Consider the following 16,834-nt stretch of genomic DNA (forward strand, 5'->3'; position numbering starts at 1 on the left):
CTCTCTGCCCCTCAGCCCGCCTCACTCCAGCTCACCCTCATTCTTCCCTCACCTTCACTCCAGTTCTTTTATTCCCTACTCCTGTGAACACTCTTTAAACTGTTACCTTATTTGGAAAATTCTTTGTTTAAGAGCTGGCTCATCCTTTGAATCAATACCACATTAATCACTTGTGTTGTCTCCCCCAGATTACCTTTCACAGTTGGTTTAGTTCCAATTCCCAAGTCCATTTTATTTGAGAAACATGTTGGCATGATAGCGATTTACTGTAGTCACAGCAGAGGCATATAAAGCAGAGGCCAATGGTCCATCGACATATTTGCAGGAATACAGATACTTACTCAGATGTACTGACCTCAAAACCTAGTTAGCTCATTTGTTGGGAAGTTAGACACCCTGCCAGAGTCTGCTGAGAGATCTTGGGCTAATGCTTAGGGTCTCGGTTTCCTTTATTGCCAACAGGAATGACAGAGCCTCCACAGACCTCCCAAGGCTGTCCTGAGGTTTGGTTTTGTTTTGTTTTGAAACCACTGCACGGCGACCAAACTCTTGAAGAAAAAATGTAAAATGAAGTGCTCTCCTTCATGTGTAATAAAAAACTTGGATGATGTCCTTGTATCGACTCAACATCAAATGGCTTCATTTCATTGTGTAATTTACATGCTGTGTTTCTTAAATTTGTTCACTTTCAACTTGGATAAAGAAAATAAAAAGTTTATAGTGGGGTTCAGAGTATTTCATGGGCTTCTTAATGGGTAGTTATTGCCAATGTCCCTGGAAAGCATGTCAGCTCGTAACTGTCTGCAGAGGTTTGGGAGAGATGATTGACTTTCAGGGCCACACATGAAGACAGTCACAACACAAGGACTGAAATTCATGAGTCTGTGAGTTCCTATCCCATCTCTAACCACAAAGCTATATAGCCTTCTTTTTCAAATAATTGCTTTCATTTAATAATTTTTAAAAAGTCATCAGGAATGCTTTCATGGGACAAAGTAAGGTGAACCTAGCCACTTAAATATTAATCTTTGAGCTGCCCTGGTGACACGGGAATTTCTCAAAATGTTCTGGGGTTGGGGAGTGTCAAGAAGGTAATTAAAATTGCTGTCATACCTTTAGGCTACTGCAGAGGACAGGGTCTCCCAAAGGTCACTCATGTAAGGAGAGGTTCTGTGCTTATAAAAATAGATTTGGCATTCTTTACAGAATTACAAAGGGCAACGTATGCTTGGGTTTAGAAATATAGCTTGATTAAAAACTGCAGAGCAGCGCTTCCAAGGAGAACCATGAAAAATGCAGGGGAATGTGACTCTATCTAGATGTATAAAATTTTGAGAAATAAGTTCAGATGTGGTTAAAAATGCACTGTTGATATTTGTGCTCGGTCTCGAGTAGGTGATGTGGCTGCTGTATGGGAAAGTGGAAAGAGCAACAACTTGGGAGTGAGCGGGCCAGAATCCAGACCTCGGCTCTACCACTTAGTACCTTAGGGAAGGTTATTCCACCACTATGAGCCTTAGTTTCTCCAACCATAAAGTAGGGGTTATAAAAGCAAGATAAGGTTTGTAAAGAGCATGGCCTGGAACGGTCCCCGAGGAAACCCTGAGTCAGTATCATCAAGGCCAAGAGACAGAACAGGAGAGGACACGAGAATCAGAGCTTTCTTTTCCACTTCTTATTTATATGCAACACTTACAAGGAGGAAGGAGACCTAGGAATTGACAGGAATGGGACTCCAGCACCATCTTCTTAGAATCAAGTGCTTTGAAAGAGAGAAGTGGTTTTTTGAGCACCCAATAAAGTCCAAAACTAGTAAATGGAAAACCAGGGCTTAGGGAGAAGTAAGAAAACCTCAGCAATTTATGCAAAAGGCATTGGGTTCCTTCTGTGTTTTCATACTTAACAGCTCCAACTGGTATGATGAGATGTGACGTGTTTTATGTGTGGGGAATGAGTTTGAAGCCCACTGAAGCCACAGCTGAGTGAAGTTCAGTTCAGGCATGGCCAAGTTTCTAAAGCAAGTATGCATGTGCTCATCAGTCAACTTGACTGACAGGCAAAGAAGTGAAGATAAAAACAAAAGGTGTTTTGCGATTCAAGAATTAAACGTCCTGAACTTGACATCTGTCTGCAATTGTGAGGGATCTGTTGTGTTCTAGCAGCCTAATCAATGGAGTCCTAGACTCTTCTCGTCAGGAGCTAATGACGCCTCCATGAACCCTGCTCTAGCAAGCCTTCCCTGTACTTTCCAGAATTCCCAGAGGGTGTCACTCCACATCTATGCAGATTTGAGGGAATGTACCTCTAAGGTCCTATGTAGATTTAGAATGTGTCCTAAAGAGTCTGAGGGTAGTTAGTTCATCCATCCTTACAACAACTCACTCAAGGCAGTGACATCATCAGAGTCTTGGCCATCCAAAAGGAGCAGATCATGGGGCAGTGGTCTGTGTACTTCATGAATGTCAGCAAGGCCAGCCCTAAGATATGATGGGGGCTTAAAAAAAACAGGCCAATAGTCTATTGGGTGTGATTGAAGCTGGGGGTAGCCAGTGTGTGATACCTGCCTTTCCTATTCACTCACAATCACTACATCCTTTCCCCTTGTGGCTGGACAGAAATCTCCCCAGTCATCACAAATTGATCAAGTTCACATTCAAACTAAATCCTATTTGCCAACCCTGGTGTAGGTAGCTTCTGGAGAACAACTAAAAACCAAAGAGGAAGAGGCTGGCAGCAGGATCAATTAAAGAGAAAGTGCACTGGGGTCATTGGACCATATTCTCAACTACAGCTTTTCTTTTATTTTTTTTTTTAAAGATTGGCACCTGAGCTAACACCTGTTGCCAATCTTCTTTTTCTTCTTCTTCTTCTCCCCGAAGCTCCAGTACATGGTTATACATTCTAGTTGTGAGTCCTTCTGGTTGTGCTATGTAGGATGCCGCCTCAGCATAGCTCGATGAGCAGTGCTAAGTCCGCGCCCAGGATCCGAACCGGTGAAACCCTGGGCCCCCAAAGAGGAGAGCACAAACTTAACCATTCGGCCATAGGGCCGGCCCCTCAACTACAGCTTTTCAATCGTGGGTTCCACTCAGTTAAAGATAAAGCCGTCCTAAGTGACACTGGATTTACCGTGAAATTTAGTATTTTAGTATTTTTTTTCTTTTTCTCTTTTTTTTCAAATTATGCTATCTCTTTTTTGATACAAGGACCATAATTTCCTCAGAAAATAACAACTCTAAAAATTGCTTAGTTGTCATCTTTGATAATGTCCCTTCTTTTTTCCCCCTTCCATCCAATTTACCAGCAAGTCTTTTCAACTCTATCTCTAAAATATGTCTGCCCACTTCTCTCCATCTTCATTGCCACCCTCTTGGTCCAGGCCACCATCACGTCTCCTGGACTCCTGTAACGCCCTCCTCCTCAACCGGCTTCTCCACCTTCAGTCTTGGCTTCTTCTAATCCATTCTCCATCCAGCGGCAACACTGATATTCTTAAAGTGGAAATCAGATCACATCATTGTCCTTCTTTAAACCCTTTCATTGCTTTCCATTGCCACAATAAAACCCAGCCTCCTTACGGCAGCCAACAAGGCTCTGCCTATCTTGGCAATCTTGCCTGCACCACTGCCCCCTTGCTCTCACCACTCAAGCCCCACGGTCTTCTGTCAATTCCCATCTGCAGAGAGGACATGAGAGAGGCCCATGCACAGCCCAAGGCCTTACACGTAGCAGGCAGTATTTTACAGGACATGCTGATGGGGAGAAAAAATAGGAAATAAAGATAGAAAAGTATCTTATTTTAGAGCCACCTAATTTGTTTTCCTCTTATGGAAGCTACAAGAAGACATATTCTAATAGGTTTTAGAACAATTCAAAATCTTGCTTTGAAGGCTGGCAAAATATAGGTTTTGTATTGGAGAGGAAATATGTTGGATAGCCATGTTCCCAGTATGCAACGGGATGCCCTGAGCATCGTCAAGCAATTGTGCTTGTCCTGCAGCAAGGAGAATTTCCTCTCCTTCTGGTCAAAGGACAAGGCCCCAGAGAAATTCAAATAATGCAATTTAAAAAGGTTTTTGGTCAGTATAGCTATTTGCATTCAAACGAAGTCATTTTTGAAGCATTCTTTTCAGAATTCCAATTAGAGATTTAAAACATACCCGCACATAAATGGGAAAGCTTTAAATTGAGGTGTAGAATCATATTGAGGTTACTGCCTTAATACTGTTTGAGCCATCAAATAAATGTTCCATAGTACTTAGTTCATAACACATTTCAAGTTTTATCTGGGCTAGTTTGGGTTAATAGCCCCTTTAATTATTCTAATGAGGCTTACTTGCTTGCCAAGCTATATTCTCATTCCCTTTAGCCTATTATAACACTATATATGTTTTTTATGGGCTCCCTAAAATTGGTGCTAAGGGAGTCAGTTCTGTACAGGGAAGATGAGAGTTTATCTTTGGGACTCGGAATTCATGCATTTATTCCACAAAGATTTGTGAGTACCTACTGTGTTCCAGGCTTAAGCCCTGGAGACAAAACACAAACAAGACACAGCTGACATCTTACAAGAGGCTATGATGCAGTTAGGGGTGATGGGCAAGCACAGTGTAACCAGTCAGGAGAAGGGTAGGGCAGTGTAGCATGCTCAAGGCAGGCTTCCAGGAGCATTGTGTTGAAGCTGAGACACAAGGAAAAGTCTGCACAGGTCTGCACTGGGTAGTTTATTTTGACCTTGTGGCCCCCTGAGTCTCTCAGATCCCAGATTCCTCTTCATCCTTAGCTCAGATAACCTTAGGAACTCAGGAACCCAGTCTCCTTAGCTCAGGTAACTGAAGCTTGCCTGTGCAATACACCTTTATCGTTCTCAGATTTAAGTTTCAAACGAGAAATCTTCAAGAGGCAACCCCGCCCCGCCAAAAAGTTAATAATATACTTTTTATGTTACTGAGGATAGATCCAAATAAGAATGATACGAAGTGAAATGCACAGCCAATGTAAACGTAATTCAAAAGAAACATTTTAATAACTATATTGAGCTACTTTAATCCTGGATTTATGAAATCGTTTCGGGCTTGAAAGGGTAACTGATTTTTTACTTGTACTTTACTGCGTTTTACTAGAACACGCTTCACAAGGGCAAGAACCATTATATGTTTTGCTTCACTGATGTTCCCCAAGTGCCCAGAATAGTGTCTGTCATATAGTAGGCATTCAAAACATATTTGTAGAATATATAATGACTTTTATGGAGAAATTACTTTCTATGTAAGTTTCCTACATCCTGGACTCCTGACTATCACGGGTCCATGGTTCTCCAAAGGAGGGGGTAGAGTTCCCCAGAGTGGGTAGCAATGGTTCTAACACTGCAAATACACCAAGGACAACAATGTCAAAAGGAGGAGCCTGTGGGGTCTGTGGTTATCTCATCAAGGTTTGAATAAAGCCCTATTTCTTTGTAATTGTCATCTATATATGGCAAAGGGACATGATTCTTAGTATACAACCCCGGGTGTTCTGTAAATCCACTTACTTTCTATTCAAAAAGCCTTATCTTACAGGACTGGGGAGAATGTGACTTCAGTCTTTATTGGAGACAGACACACACAGCTATGCCAATGTCCCTGGGCCTTTCAAGGGTTAGAATGCTACCACTGAGAAGCTCATTATTCCAAGGCTAGGTTCCTCCCAGCCATTGGTTCTGCTGCTCAGAAAGCCATTGTACCAACGGCCCCAGTATGCCCGGCTGCCCCACGCAGCCACCCTCTCCGAGGTCCTGACACCTTCAGGCTGTGTGGGCCCAGCTAACCACGAGCTCGCCATCCTTTTCTCTTTCCGGTCTCCAGGATGCCCTGAGGCACTTCTAGCCCACAAAGTCAGTCCTCTGACCTGTCCTCCCTTCTGGACTCATTGCATCCTCACTTCCATGAGCTCATGCACCTCTGCTTTCTGCCCTGTAAAAAATCCCCGAGGCAAAGAAATACTGTCTGGCGACAGGCATGCAAGCAGAAGTGGGACAGAGAGAACAAACCAATGGTCTCAATAAGTTATTCTGCCCCATGCAGTACTGCGTGGCCATTTCAATCATTCTTCATTCACCAGCCAATTAAGAACACACCCCTAAGAGAAGCCCAAGGACTAGGGGTCAAATGCCCAACTTTAGCACCACTTGCTCACAGTTTCATGACAGTCAATAGAAAGCAAGGAAGCTTGGGCGCTCGCTCCTCGCTCCTCGCTCTGCGCTCCCTTGGGCTGGAAGGTGGGGAGGCTCTCTTCCCGCCAGCACACGTTTGAATCCCAAAGGAACTCCCCTTGCTTCTGGGCAAATCTTTCTGCTGCCTGAACCCTTCAACCTCCTGTCATTCCTGGGCTTTCTTCCATTCTCACCTCAAACCCCTAGGAAGCTTCTCAGAAACTTCAAAAGTCACTCGCTCAGACACTGCTTTGGTGGTTGGAATATAAATGTTCAAGAGTCTTGACATCTTCCATGAGGATCTTTAAAGAAGACTTCAAAGAAACAGCTCTCCAGCTTTGAGAATTTCCCACATAAGCAATAAATGAAAATAATTGCCCATTTCTATATGTCTCTGATCTCATCCCGAGGGACAGGTTTATTAAAAAGGCCTGAGAGATTGCCAGGGAAAATACACACAGGCTTCGGCAAGGGCTTGTGTGGTCACTGGCATCATCTAAAGTCTTCCAAAAGGCTTCCATGACAATATGTGGAACTGTCACTCGGAAATCAGGCTTTATTTTGAGGGGGTACATTATCATTATCCTTTATAAGTACCAAATCAGTTTTTATAAAGAAGAAAAAAAGTATCTTTTACGAAATCTGAAATGGTGTCTCACTTCTAGATACGGCATCTTCCTCTATTTTAAAGAGCATCTTTATCACACATTGTGTGTAGAATACAGGATAATGTTGGCGTTAAAAGGAAAAGCTTAGAAGTTAGCCAGTGCCCACCTTTCCATTTAAAGATAAGAAAACACAATGGGAGGATTTTAATTTTTGTCCTAGACCCACACATAGGAAAAGGATTGAGAAAAAAATAAAGCAAACGTTCAGTCTGAGCCTCAGCTTCCTTATCATAAAATGGAATAATAATACCTACCTCATAAGCTTTCAAGAGGATTAAATGAAATTATAGCCAGAAAAGACAAAGCTCAGTTGCTCGCACACAGTGAGTACTAAATAAATGTTAGCTGCTCAGGAGACAACTGCAGCTCTGGCCCAGTTCAGTGGCTCTGAATCCCACCTCCACATCAGAACTATCTGAGATGTTTTATCAAAAATACTCAAGCCTGGGCCAAGACGCAGTTCTGAGTCAATCGTTCTGAGGTGTGGCCCATTCTAGGTAGCACTCAAAAATTCACCGGATGATTCAGCCAAGGCTGAAACCTACGGGCCTGGGAGGGCCAAGGACAAGGTATCCTTTTCGCTCCCCAAGTACCAGGCCAATGATAAAGGGAGAGAGAGAGAGAGAGAAGAAAATTTAAAATACTATGGTAAGGTCTTAAAAGAAGTTTGAAGATGGCATCTTTTGTCACTATCAAGTGTGTGGTTGCTACAAAAGATAAATAATAATGACCAACCTAGTGGAAATGATGCACTTCGTAAGGCTTAATAAGAGTCTTATGAAAACAACAGCTCTCCCCTGTCCATATGGCTAGGGAGGCCTGTTGCCACAGCTGAAAGCCAGGAAAACAAAGCCAGATTAACAAGGGGGCAGCCGTTTATTGCAGAAATCCAGTTAACATAAAGAGACAGAGGTTGAACAACAGAGAGGACTTCAAACAATACTGCATAGTGTCACAGAGTAGCTCTTACACGGTTCATCTGTTTTCCTTATGATTTTGATTCCCACACAAAGACAGAGAAGAGACTTCAATTAAAAAAAATAAATAAGGCAACAGAAGAAGAATCTTCCTGTGACAAGGAACATCCACAAATAATGCACCAATATTTGGTGCGGACCCAAGAAGACACCATTAGGACAAGTGCTGAAGGTGCTGCATTAAAATTTAACAAGCATGGTCCAATGACAAGAAAATTATACTTGCTTTGTTACGAATCCTTTTGCAAATAGAAACGACTCTCAGGTAATTGTTATATACAAACTTTCCGAAATAAATGGCAATCATACAAATTTTTCCATTGCTGTTTCCTCTTTTTCTAAACCTGGAAATGTCCCATGGCACTGCTCCCTATTTCTCACAGTCAAAGCATAAATAGTCATTAAAGCACTTGAATCCACAGTAGGCTTGTCCTTAGAAAGGTATGGAGGTTTTGCATGATTTCATATCAGTCATCCAGAAAGGGCTGGCAGGCAACAGGCTGGAATGTAAAAGACCATTTTGTGCTTGGGATCCTGACGCAGACTCTGCTCCGTGCCCCTCAGGAGTTGTCCGCACTGTGGACGGGTCACCGAGCAGTGAACTTGAGGGTGGGCAGTCATACCGTGGAGTCCCTGCCAGACTTTAGATGTGCAATCTTGGTCCGGCTAATAAATGGATAGGCGATGCAGAGACCTCCAGCTGCCACAATAAAGCCTAAACTGCACCAGGCGCAAAAGATGGACCAGCTGTAGCCATGTTCCACATCATCAGGCAGGCTATAAATTAGCTTCGGGAGCCGGTTCAAATCATAGGAGATGCTGGCAGCGTAAGTGCAGAGGGAAATGGTGCAAAATATCCCTATAAATAACACAAAGAGAGCAGAATGATCAGTTACTGTTTTGCCTGCTACAAGGCAAATGCCAGACAGGCCTTTGTGAAAATCAGATCAACTGATGAGGCGATCCCTCCAAATTAATAAAGGATCTATAATTGTTTCACTTGAATTACTTCATTCAACAAACATTGGCAAAACCTTTATGTGCCAGACCGTACATTAGTTACTGAAGATATGGGAGTGAAAGAGACAGACAGGGGAAAGTGCTGGTAACCTGAATTATTCAGAATTATCTTGCTTGAATGGTATGTATACTTGAATTTATTTTTGTTTTTTATTCTTAAAAACAACTTAATAAAAATTCTAATTACTTTAAGGGAAAAAAATCTTCTGTAATCACTCAAATGTGATGCAAAAGAGTTTTCATTTCCCTTTGTTCTATACCTGATTTGACATATTTTTGTAAAGTTGCAATCATCATACAAAGTCTGCTTTCTTTTTCAATTACTACCATCATTAGTGTTTACCATGTTGCCTGTAAATAATATTTTAAATGAATTTTTACAAGTGTTAAATCATTTTTTAAGGCACAGAGCCTGGCACATTCTAGGGCCTCAACAAATCGTTGTGGGGTTTTTTGGGTTTTTTTTTTTTTAAATGAATGAATAAAAGCTTTTAAATAATATAAATTAAATCTGGAAAGCTGGAATTGATGTAAAACAGCTGAGTAAGCAGATCATACACTTCAACCACTCAGAATGTAGGGAATATTTGGGTGACACAAGGAAAATGAACAGAGCCAAAACTTTACTTTTTTATATCAACGCATGTATGTACAATTGTCCTTCCAGAACACTAAAATCAAGACTGATAGAAGTGCTTCAAAAGTCCAAAACACAGGATTTTTAGTGTTCAAGTGATGCACCGAGGATGCAGATGCTTCCGTTCCACCACAACGGACCCCCAAGGATGCTTCTTTTGAATGGGCATGGGATCAGAATGAGGCGGCTGCTGAGCTGACGGTGGGTAATGGAAACAGAAACTGGCACCCAGTGAAGTATCAGAATGTCCAGCTCAGTTCCGAGTCCTACACATCTCTTCTTCATATTTCAGTTTACCCCTGTGTACAGTGGAGGTTACATCCACTTGCTGGAAAATTGCTTTGGGAATCTTGGGGAAATATTCAGCATCTCCATGGGAAACAGAGACACAGATTTGGGAAAGATTAGCCCTGAGCTAACATCTGCTGCTAATCCTCCTCTTTTTGCTGAGGAAGACTGGCCCTGAGCTAACATCCGTGCCCATCTTCCTCTACTTTATATGTGGGACGCCTACCACAGCATGGCTTGCCAAGCGGTGCCATGTCCGCACCCGGGATCCAAACCAGCGAACCCTGGGCTACCGAAGCGGAACGTGTGAACTTAACCAATACGCCAGCGGGCCAGACCCCCCCAACCCCCTTTTTTAAATAGAGCTTTTGGGGTCAGAAACACTAGCAGAAAAACAAACTCAGAGCAGACAGCTGTTGAGAGGAAATAAAGATCACCTTAATGCCATTTTTAAGCACTAGGAGTCTGCCTGCACTCAAATCACATAAGGGCACATTGCCTGAATCCTTTTCCAAATGAGCATTTAGAAAAGAAATGTTTTAAATTAAAAGGACACTTGATCTGAGATAATTTGGTATTTCCCACTCTGCTTAATTCTGTTTTTAAACTCTAAAGTGATTCTGTTATTCTAAAAAGGATAAAATCTTAGCTTCCGATTCCTTGCTCCAGATTACTACGGGAAACATACCACCATGAGTTCTCCAAAGAAAGAACATGATGGAAATAATTTTTTCATAAAGGAGTGGACCAGTCAAAAAAGAATACTCTGCTGCTTTCAAACCTTGCGAAGAGCAAATTTTCTTATATCCCCATGAATGTTTTCTCTGGCATCAAAGCAAAGACAACGTTTAATATAAAACAAGGTCCTTCTAACGAATGCTGGTGACAGAACAAGAAGGCGGTTAGAAAAAATTGATCTCTGGAGTATCAACAGGTAAAATATAATGGAACAATGACCTGTTCACAGGACAAAAAACTCTACTCTGCATTTAACTGCACACAGCTGAATGCCTAAAAGCAAGGCTTTTTACCAGTAATGTGGTTTTAGCAACCTCTGAAAGCTTGAGTTCAAGCTTGGACTTTTAAGCATTCTTTGATGTCCAAATGCATTGGGCTGGGATGCAGGAAATGTGTATTCTGGTCCCCAGATCTACTACGAATCACTGCGTGACCTTGAAATTACCTAACATCTCTGAACCTTCTTAGTTTATCTAGGAAAAAAAAACTGGGGGACCTGGTTACTGAAGTCCCTTATAGCATCAAATTTCTGTGATTCTGTTATTCCAAAGTAAGGCATAGAGCAAGAACATTTCCCCAAACTTCCTAATGAATCTAGTACTCAGTATTATGCAACTAAATAAAATATAGAATGTCATGGATTTTTCTTTCTTTATATACTCCCTTTGATTTTACACTAAACATTGATTTTATTATCACCTCTCCCCTGCCAACTCCATAAAATTATTTTGGGTGAAATGAATTTTAGCATAACACCACCAGTTCACACTGAATACACAAGGATTATAGAAAACAATCTAACCCGAGGACTTAACCAAGAGGATGATTTTCTCTGCCCTTGCTGTCGTGAACAGTTGTGCTTTCCCAGGGCACTTGCTTTGTGGGTACCTCATGGACACTGTGAATGATGTCACTAACAGGATTTCTTTCTTTGACTAAGTTGCCAGGGAGCTGAAACGCCCTAACGCTAAATCAGTGGTCCACGGTGAGCAGAAGTTGGGGACTTCACATCATGCTATTTGCTGCTGCTCTCACTCTTGGATCCATCTTGACTTGCAAACCTGATTGCTCCTTTGTCTTATTTTTAGACTTATTTGTATTTATTTTATCATGAAATATTATACGCATCTCTGTGCCACTTAAGTTCTTTTTGGAATAGGGCGCTCATCAAACCTGGATGAAAACCTGCTTTATTTTCTGCAGCCTTTCCTCACGCAGCTGAGAATGGTGGGGAGGGTTCCTAGGAGCCCACAGATATGCCTCTGTCTGCCCCTCCCGCTTCCCACAAAGGCCCCCACAGGCCCTTCGGGACAGTTTTCCTCCTTCCGAGATGCTCCTGAAGTTGTTCTGAAGAAGAGAAGAGCAAAGATTGACAAAAGAGCATATCTCCGAGTTCCTCCTCTTCAGACCCTCGCATCCCTAAGAACGTTTGCAAGCATCCAGCTGCCACAGCTATTATTTGTGGGATGAGCAGGACTGTTTCTGATGATTACAGGGAAACGTCCTGAGAGGAGATAAAGCACTCTTGGCAATGTTTCCAACAAGCTTTTGTAAAAGAGTTCTAACCCATTCAAGATATTTTTAAAAGGGAAAAAGAACCTTCTAACTTTGAAGACACCAAGAAAAAGTGTTGTTTAAATGATGAAAACATCTTTGTTGTGGCTGGATTCTCAGTCTTCGGTCAGCTTTGATGCGGTGGACTTCTATTTTAGTTCCATATACTCGTCTTACAGTACCCATGCGTATTGGTTTGCTCGGGCTGCCACAGCAAAGTACCACAGACTAAGTGGCCGACACAACAGAAATTTATTTTCTCACAATTCTGGAGGCTGGAAGTCTGAGATCAAACTGCTGGTGGGGTGGATTTCTTCCAAGGCCTCTCTCCTTGGCGTGGATGGCTGTCTTCTCCCTGTGCCTTCACACAGTCTTCCCTCTGTAACTGTCTATGTCCAAATTTCCTCCTCTTACCAGGACACCAGTCATAGTATAGGATTACGGCCCATCCTAATGACCTCATTTTAACTGAATTACCACTATAAAGACCCTCTCTCCAAATACAGTCACATTCCGAGGTACTAGGGGTTAGGACGTCAACATAAGAATTTTGGGGACACACAATTGAGCCCATAACATCATGTGTGTGAGAGTGTGTGTGTGCGCGTGTGTGTGTAGTCAATTACGAAGTATATTTCTATCCCTTTTATAGGTCTAAGCAAGGTTTTACTATTTTAGATGTTATTTAATCAGTTATTCAAGAATTCTTTATCAAGCATCTACTATGTCCCAGATCCAGCTCTGATTATCTTAGAGACAGTTTAGTTTAATGACTCCCTGTTGGTCACAGCCATCAATGGTTTGACGTCAACGTGGTCAAGAACCCCAGGAGTTCTTTCCACTCCACTTTCCAGCACGCATCTCAGGGAAAGGTAGTGGAGACCTTCTACACTTCCCATAAGTTCTTCACAGCGTCTAACAGAGCGGAGCACATGGAGTCAACAAAACCTGCTGGACAAAATCAAGCTCTGCGATGCACTGAGCTCTACCAACCTCAGAACCAGTTCATGCCAAAGTGCCCCATGCAGGACTAACCTACATAGCAAGCTCTTTCAGAGAATGCTGCATTTTTGTCCGTAGCATCTAGTTAATGCAAGGTATGGAACAGGATATGAGAAGATAAATCAGGTAGCAACGCTGCAGTCAAAAAGTTCAAAATCTAATGGTCCTTCCTAAAAACCCACGAGAGAGGTTGCCTCTCCTCCATTCTTCTCTCAGGTTTTCCCTTCCCTTTCGCTTCTCCCCTGCCCAGGCAGAAGTTACCTGTGGTACCACTGACACTCTCCAGCCCAGCTGGTGGCACAAGGGAAGAGCTTGCTGAGTCCCAAGATGGGTCCCGGCTATTGCTGGTAGCATCTTCCAAAGAGTGAATAACTACTGGTTCTGAAAAGCCCTGTATGCCACTACTTTTCTTATAAAATATTAAAAGGTTTTCTGCCAATATTCTTAATTAGAAGATACCAAGATATCACAGAATTACAGGGCTGGAAGGGATACTTGTGGATCAGGACAGAAGTAAATTTATGCTGCCATCCCAGATCATCTAAATAATTTCCTTCCCCGAAGTCTTCCTGGTGCCTGTAGCCAGCTGGTGAGATGTAATTAGGGTAACTGGGCCCGCTCTTTTGACCATCCTCCTTTGATGTGCTTAAAAGGCTGAAAGGAGTGGAGGCTGCTTCACCCTGGTTAGCCTGCTTGATAAATAACGTGACTGCAACACCCAAAGGCACAAACATTGATTTTTTTTTTTCACTCCTTCAAAAAATGGCCTGCCCCTCATTTCGGTCTCTTTGCAATTCCAGAAAAAAAATGCCTCATGCTACCTTTCACACAGATTGCTCAAAAAGCCATTCCTAAGTTGTCAACTAAATGACTGGAGGGGGGACAAATAGAGACAGACAAAACTTAAAAAAAAATAATAAAGGATCTACAAGCTGCAATGATCAAATCCAGAAAACCTCCAATCTTCTTCTGAAAGATTGCAGCAATCTCATTTAATGGCAAAGCTGACCTGATGTGACATGGGTTATTTATAGTCTTTATAGATCCTGCTTAGTATGAATATTCATATGTTTTGCTGCAGAAATGTTAATGTATTTGATTTCAGCCCCGGCTGAGGGTGTTAGATGATAGAACATATATATATATGTACCATACTACCTTTCTAAAATAAAACTTAAAAATCCTGAATTCCAAAACACACCTGACCCCAAGGGTTTAGGTCATAATCAATGGATAACTTAGATAATCTAATACATCTACTATAGTGGAGTCTTTTTTAATTTGAACACAGTGAAGCAAAGGAATGCATAAAAAGCACAGGTGTGAACTGTCCCTGGGCTTTGCTGGGGCTGTCTAGGCTCTATCCCTTCTTTATCTGCTGTCACAAAGCCCGCTGGAAGGCCCTGCCTCATGGGCAGTGGCCGCTCAGGGCACAGCCTGGGAAGGGGAGTGGATCCAGTGAGCAGTGAGGCCACCCTCAGGGGAGGCCCAAGCTTTATCCAATTTTTGAGACTCCCAGTGTATACAAACTCTACAACAAAGACATAGAAATTGTATTTAAAAACGTTTGCATTGAATAAATTAACCCTTTCAAATATTTATATTTATAACAAATTATAATCATTATCACTGTATCACTATGGCAATCTAATAGAATGCATCATTTAATGTTGATGGGAATACTCATTCACAGCGTCCTGAAAGCAGTGTGGTCCAGCAATGGGCAGCGGCTCACAGCTGGGAGATGAGTGTCTTATCCCCTCAGTCCTCTGTCTACGCCTCTGTGACCCTCTGTGTGTGTAACCTCACAGGCCATGAAAACACATGCTACATCTGGGGCCCCTGGGGAATGTGATGCCTGCCCCTGGCCCTTCTGGAGGAGCCCTTGAGAGACCCCAAGGAGGAGGAAGGAGTTGAGAACCTGACTCCCGATGAGAAGTGATGAGAATTGACAGTCGGCAGCACGGCTGTTCCACACGTGGGTAATCAAGAACTATCTGCATGCAATAAGGCAGAAGGAGAAAGATTGTTTCAAAGTTTCCATTTTAACATCTCAAACTGTCACAGCACTGATGTTCTTCATTGAAGGTTTGGCTAATAAGTTCAGGCGGAGAATGAAGATGCCAGCGCATTAGATGGGGCTAAGTTTAGCATCAAAACTCTGTGGGAGTGACGCTGACTAGGGCTGCTGAAGACATTTCTGCTTAATTAAAATCAATTCCTTTAACCCTTGTTTGCTCTCATCTCCTGGTACTGCATGTGAGGGTCCAACAGCTAATTTATCTCTTGTGATGGATTAACATAGTTATCTCGGTGTTCACAGAGGAAATGTAAAGGCATTATCTGTAGTAGCAAAAATAAAACAAGCCTCCCTAAACCCCACAGGAAGGGAACAGATGAACACAAAACAGCATATCCACTCCATGGAAAAACATGCAGCGATTGAAAGCAATTAAGGGGCCAGCCTTGTCGCCAAGTGGTTAAGTTCGTGCACTCTGCTTTGGTGGCCCACGGTTCACTGGTTCAGATCCTGGGGATGGACCTACGCACTGCTCATCAAACCACACTATGGCAGCATACCACATAGAAGAACTAGAATGACCTGCAACTAGGATATACAACTGTGTACTGGGACTTTGGAGAAGTCAAAAAAAAAGAGGGAGATTGGCAACAGATGCTAGCTCAGGACCAATATTCCTCACACACACACACACAAAGCTATAAAAAACTAAGCAGAGGGGCCAGCCCAGTGGCACAGCAGTTAAGTTCGCATGTTCCGCTTCAGCAGGGGCCAGGGTTCACTTATTCGGATCCCAGGTACAGACCTACGCACCACTTGTCAAGCCATGCTGTGGCAGGAGTCCCACATATAAAGTAGAGGAGGATGGGCACGGATGTTAGCTCAGGGCCAATCTTCCTCAGCAAAAAAGAGCAGGATTGGCAGCAGATGTTAGCTCAGGGCTAATCTTCCTCAAAAAAAAAACTGAGTCGAGAACAATGTGGAAACATGGGGAATGTTTATGGTATGATGCTCAGTGGAAGCCCAGAAGACTAAATACTTTCCATGTGATAATGGTCCAATTTTTTTGTTTCTTCCTTCCTTTTTTCCTTTCTCTTCCTTCCTTCCTTTTTTCCCTTCCTTCCTTTCTTTTCTTTCTTTCCATCGTTCCTTCCCTCTTTCCTTCCTTACTTCCAACACATAAGCAAGATTTGGTCCAGAATAAAGAAAATATTTACGCAAACTCATTTTTCAGGTGGCAGGATCTATAAGTGGATTTCCCTTTATTCCAAAAATGTTGTTTGGCCAACCAAAAGCAAAGCAATCTTATGTTGTGTCTGTTAGTTCTTCAGGACTGGTTATCAAACATCAAGTTTATAAGTTTGGGGTGGTGTTTTGGCTGTTGTGAGTTTTTATTATTACGGCTATTGCTTTACTTGTTTTATCTTTGCTTAACGATTGCACAGGGCTTTTGAGACAAACCCTGAGGACCCCTGAGCCAGTCTGGCCCGGAGGTACGGTCCACGTAAGGATCAGAAACAAGGGCTGAGCAGGAAAAGGGGGAAGTGGCTGAGCAGACTCTTCCTCGCTCTCCTCCAGCCAACCCACAGCTGAACTCCACTCTCCTTTCCTCCACAACCAAACCAGCCCCTCGACCTCCCAAGGAACACTACCAGCTCTGGCTTTTATGGCCCTGTGATTTATTTTAATGCTAACGATTATTTTATATGCTAAGAGCATCCTAAATTATTCATGCCT

General features: G+C 42.6%; 1 protein-coding gene across 3 annotated transcripts in view; it reads right to left on the bottom strand.

Moving 5' to 3' along the window:
• Positions 1-7,718: 7,718 nt before the first annotated feature.
• Positions 7,719-16,834, bottom strand: part of TMEM178A (transmembrane protein 178A) — a 124,307-nt gene continuing 115,191 nt past the window's right edge. For all 3 annotated transcript variants that reach the window (XM_070572854.1, XM_070572852.1, XM_070572853.1), the window contains one exon: positions 7,719-8,697. In XM_070572854.1, the coding sequence (XP_070428955.1) occupies positions 8,456-8,697 (242 nt within the window). In that variant the 3' untranslated portion in view covers positions 7,719-8,455. The remainder of the gene's footprint in view (positions 8,698-16,834) is intronic.

Source organism: Equus przewalskii, chromosome 14 (genome assembly GCF_037783145.1).
Source record: "Equus przewalskii isolate Varuska chromosome 14, EquPr2, whole genome shotgun sequence".
Taxonomy (NCBI): Eukaryota; Metazoa; Chordata; class Mammalia; order Perissodactyla; family Equidae; genus Equus; species Equus przewalskii.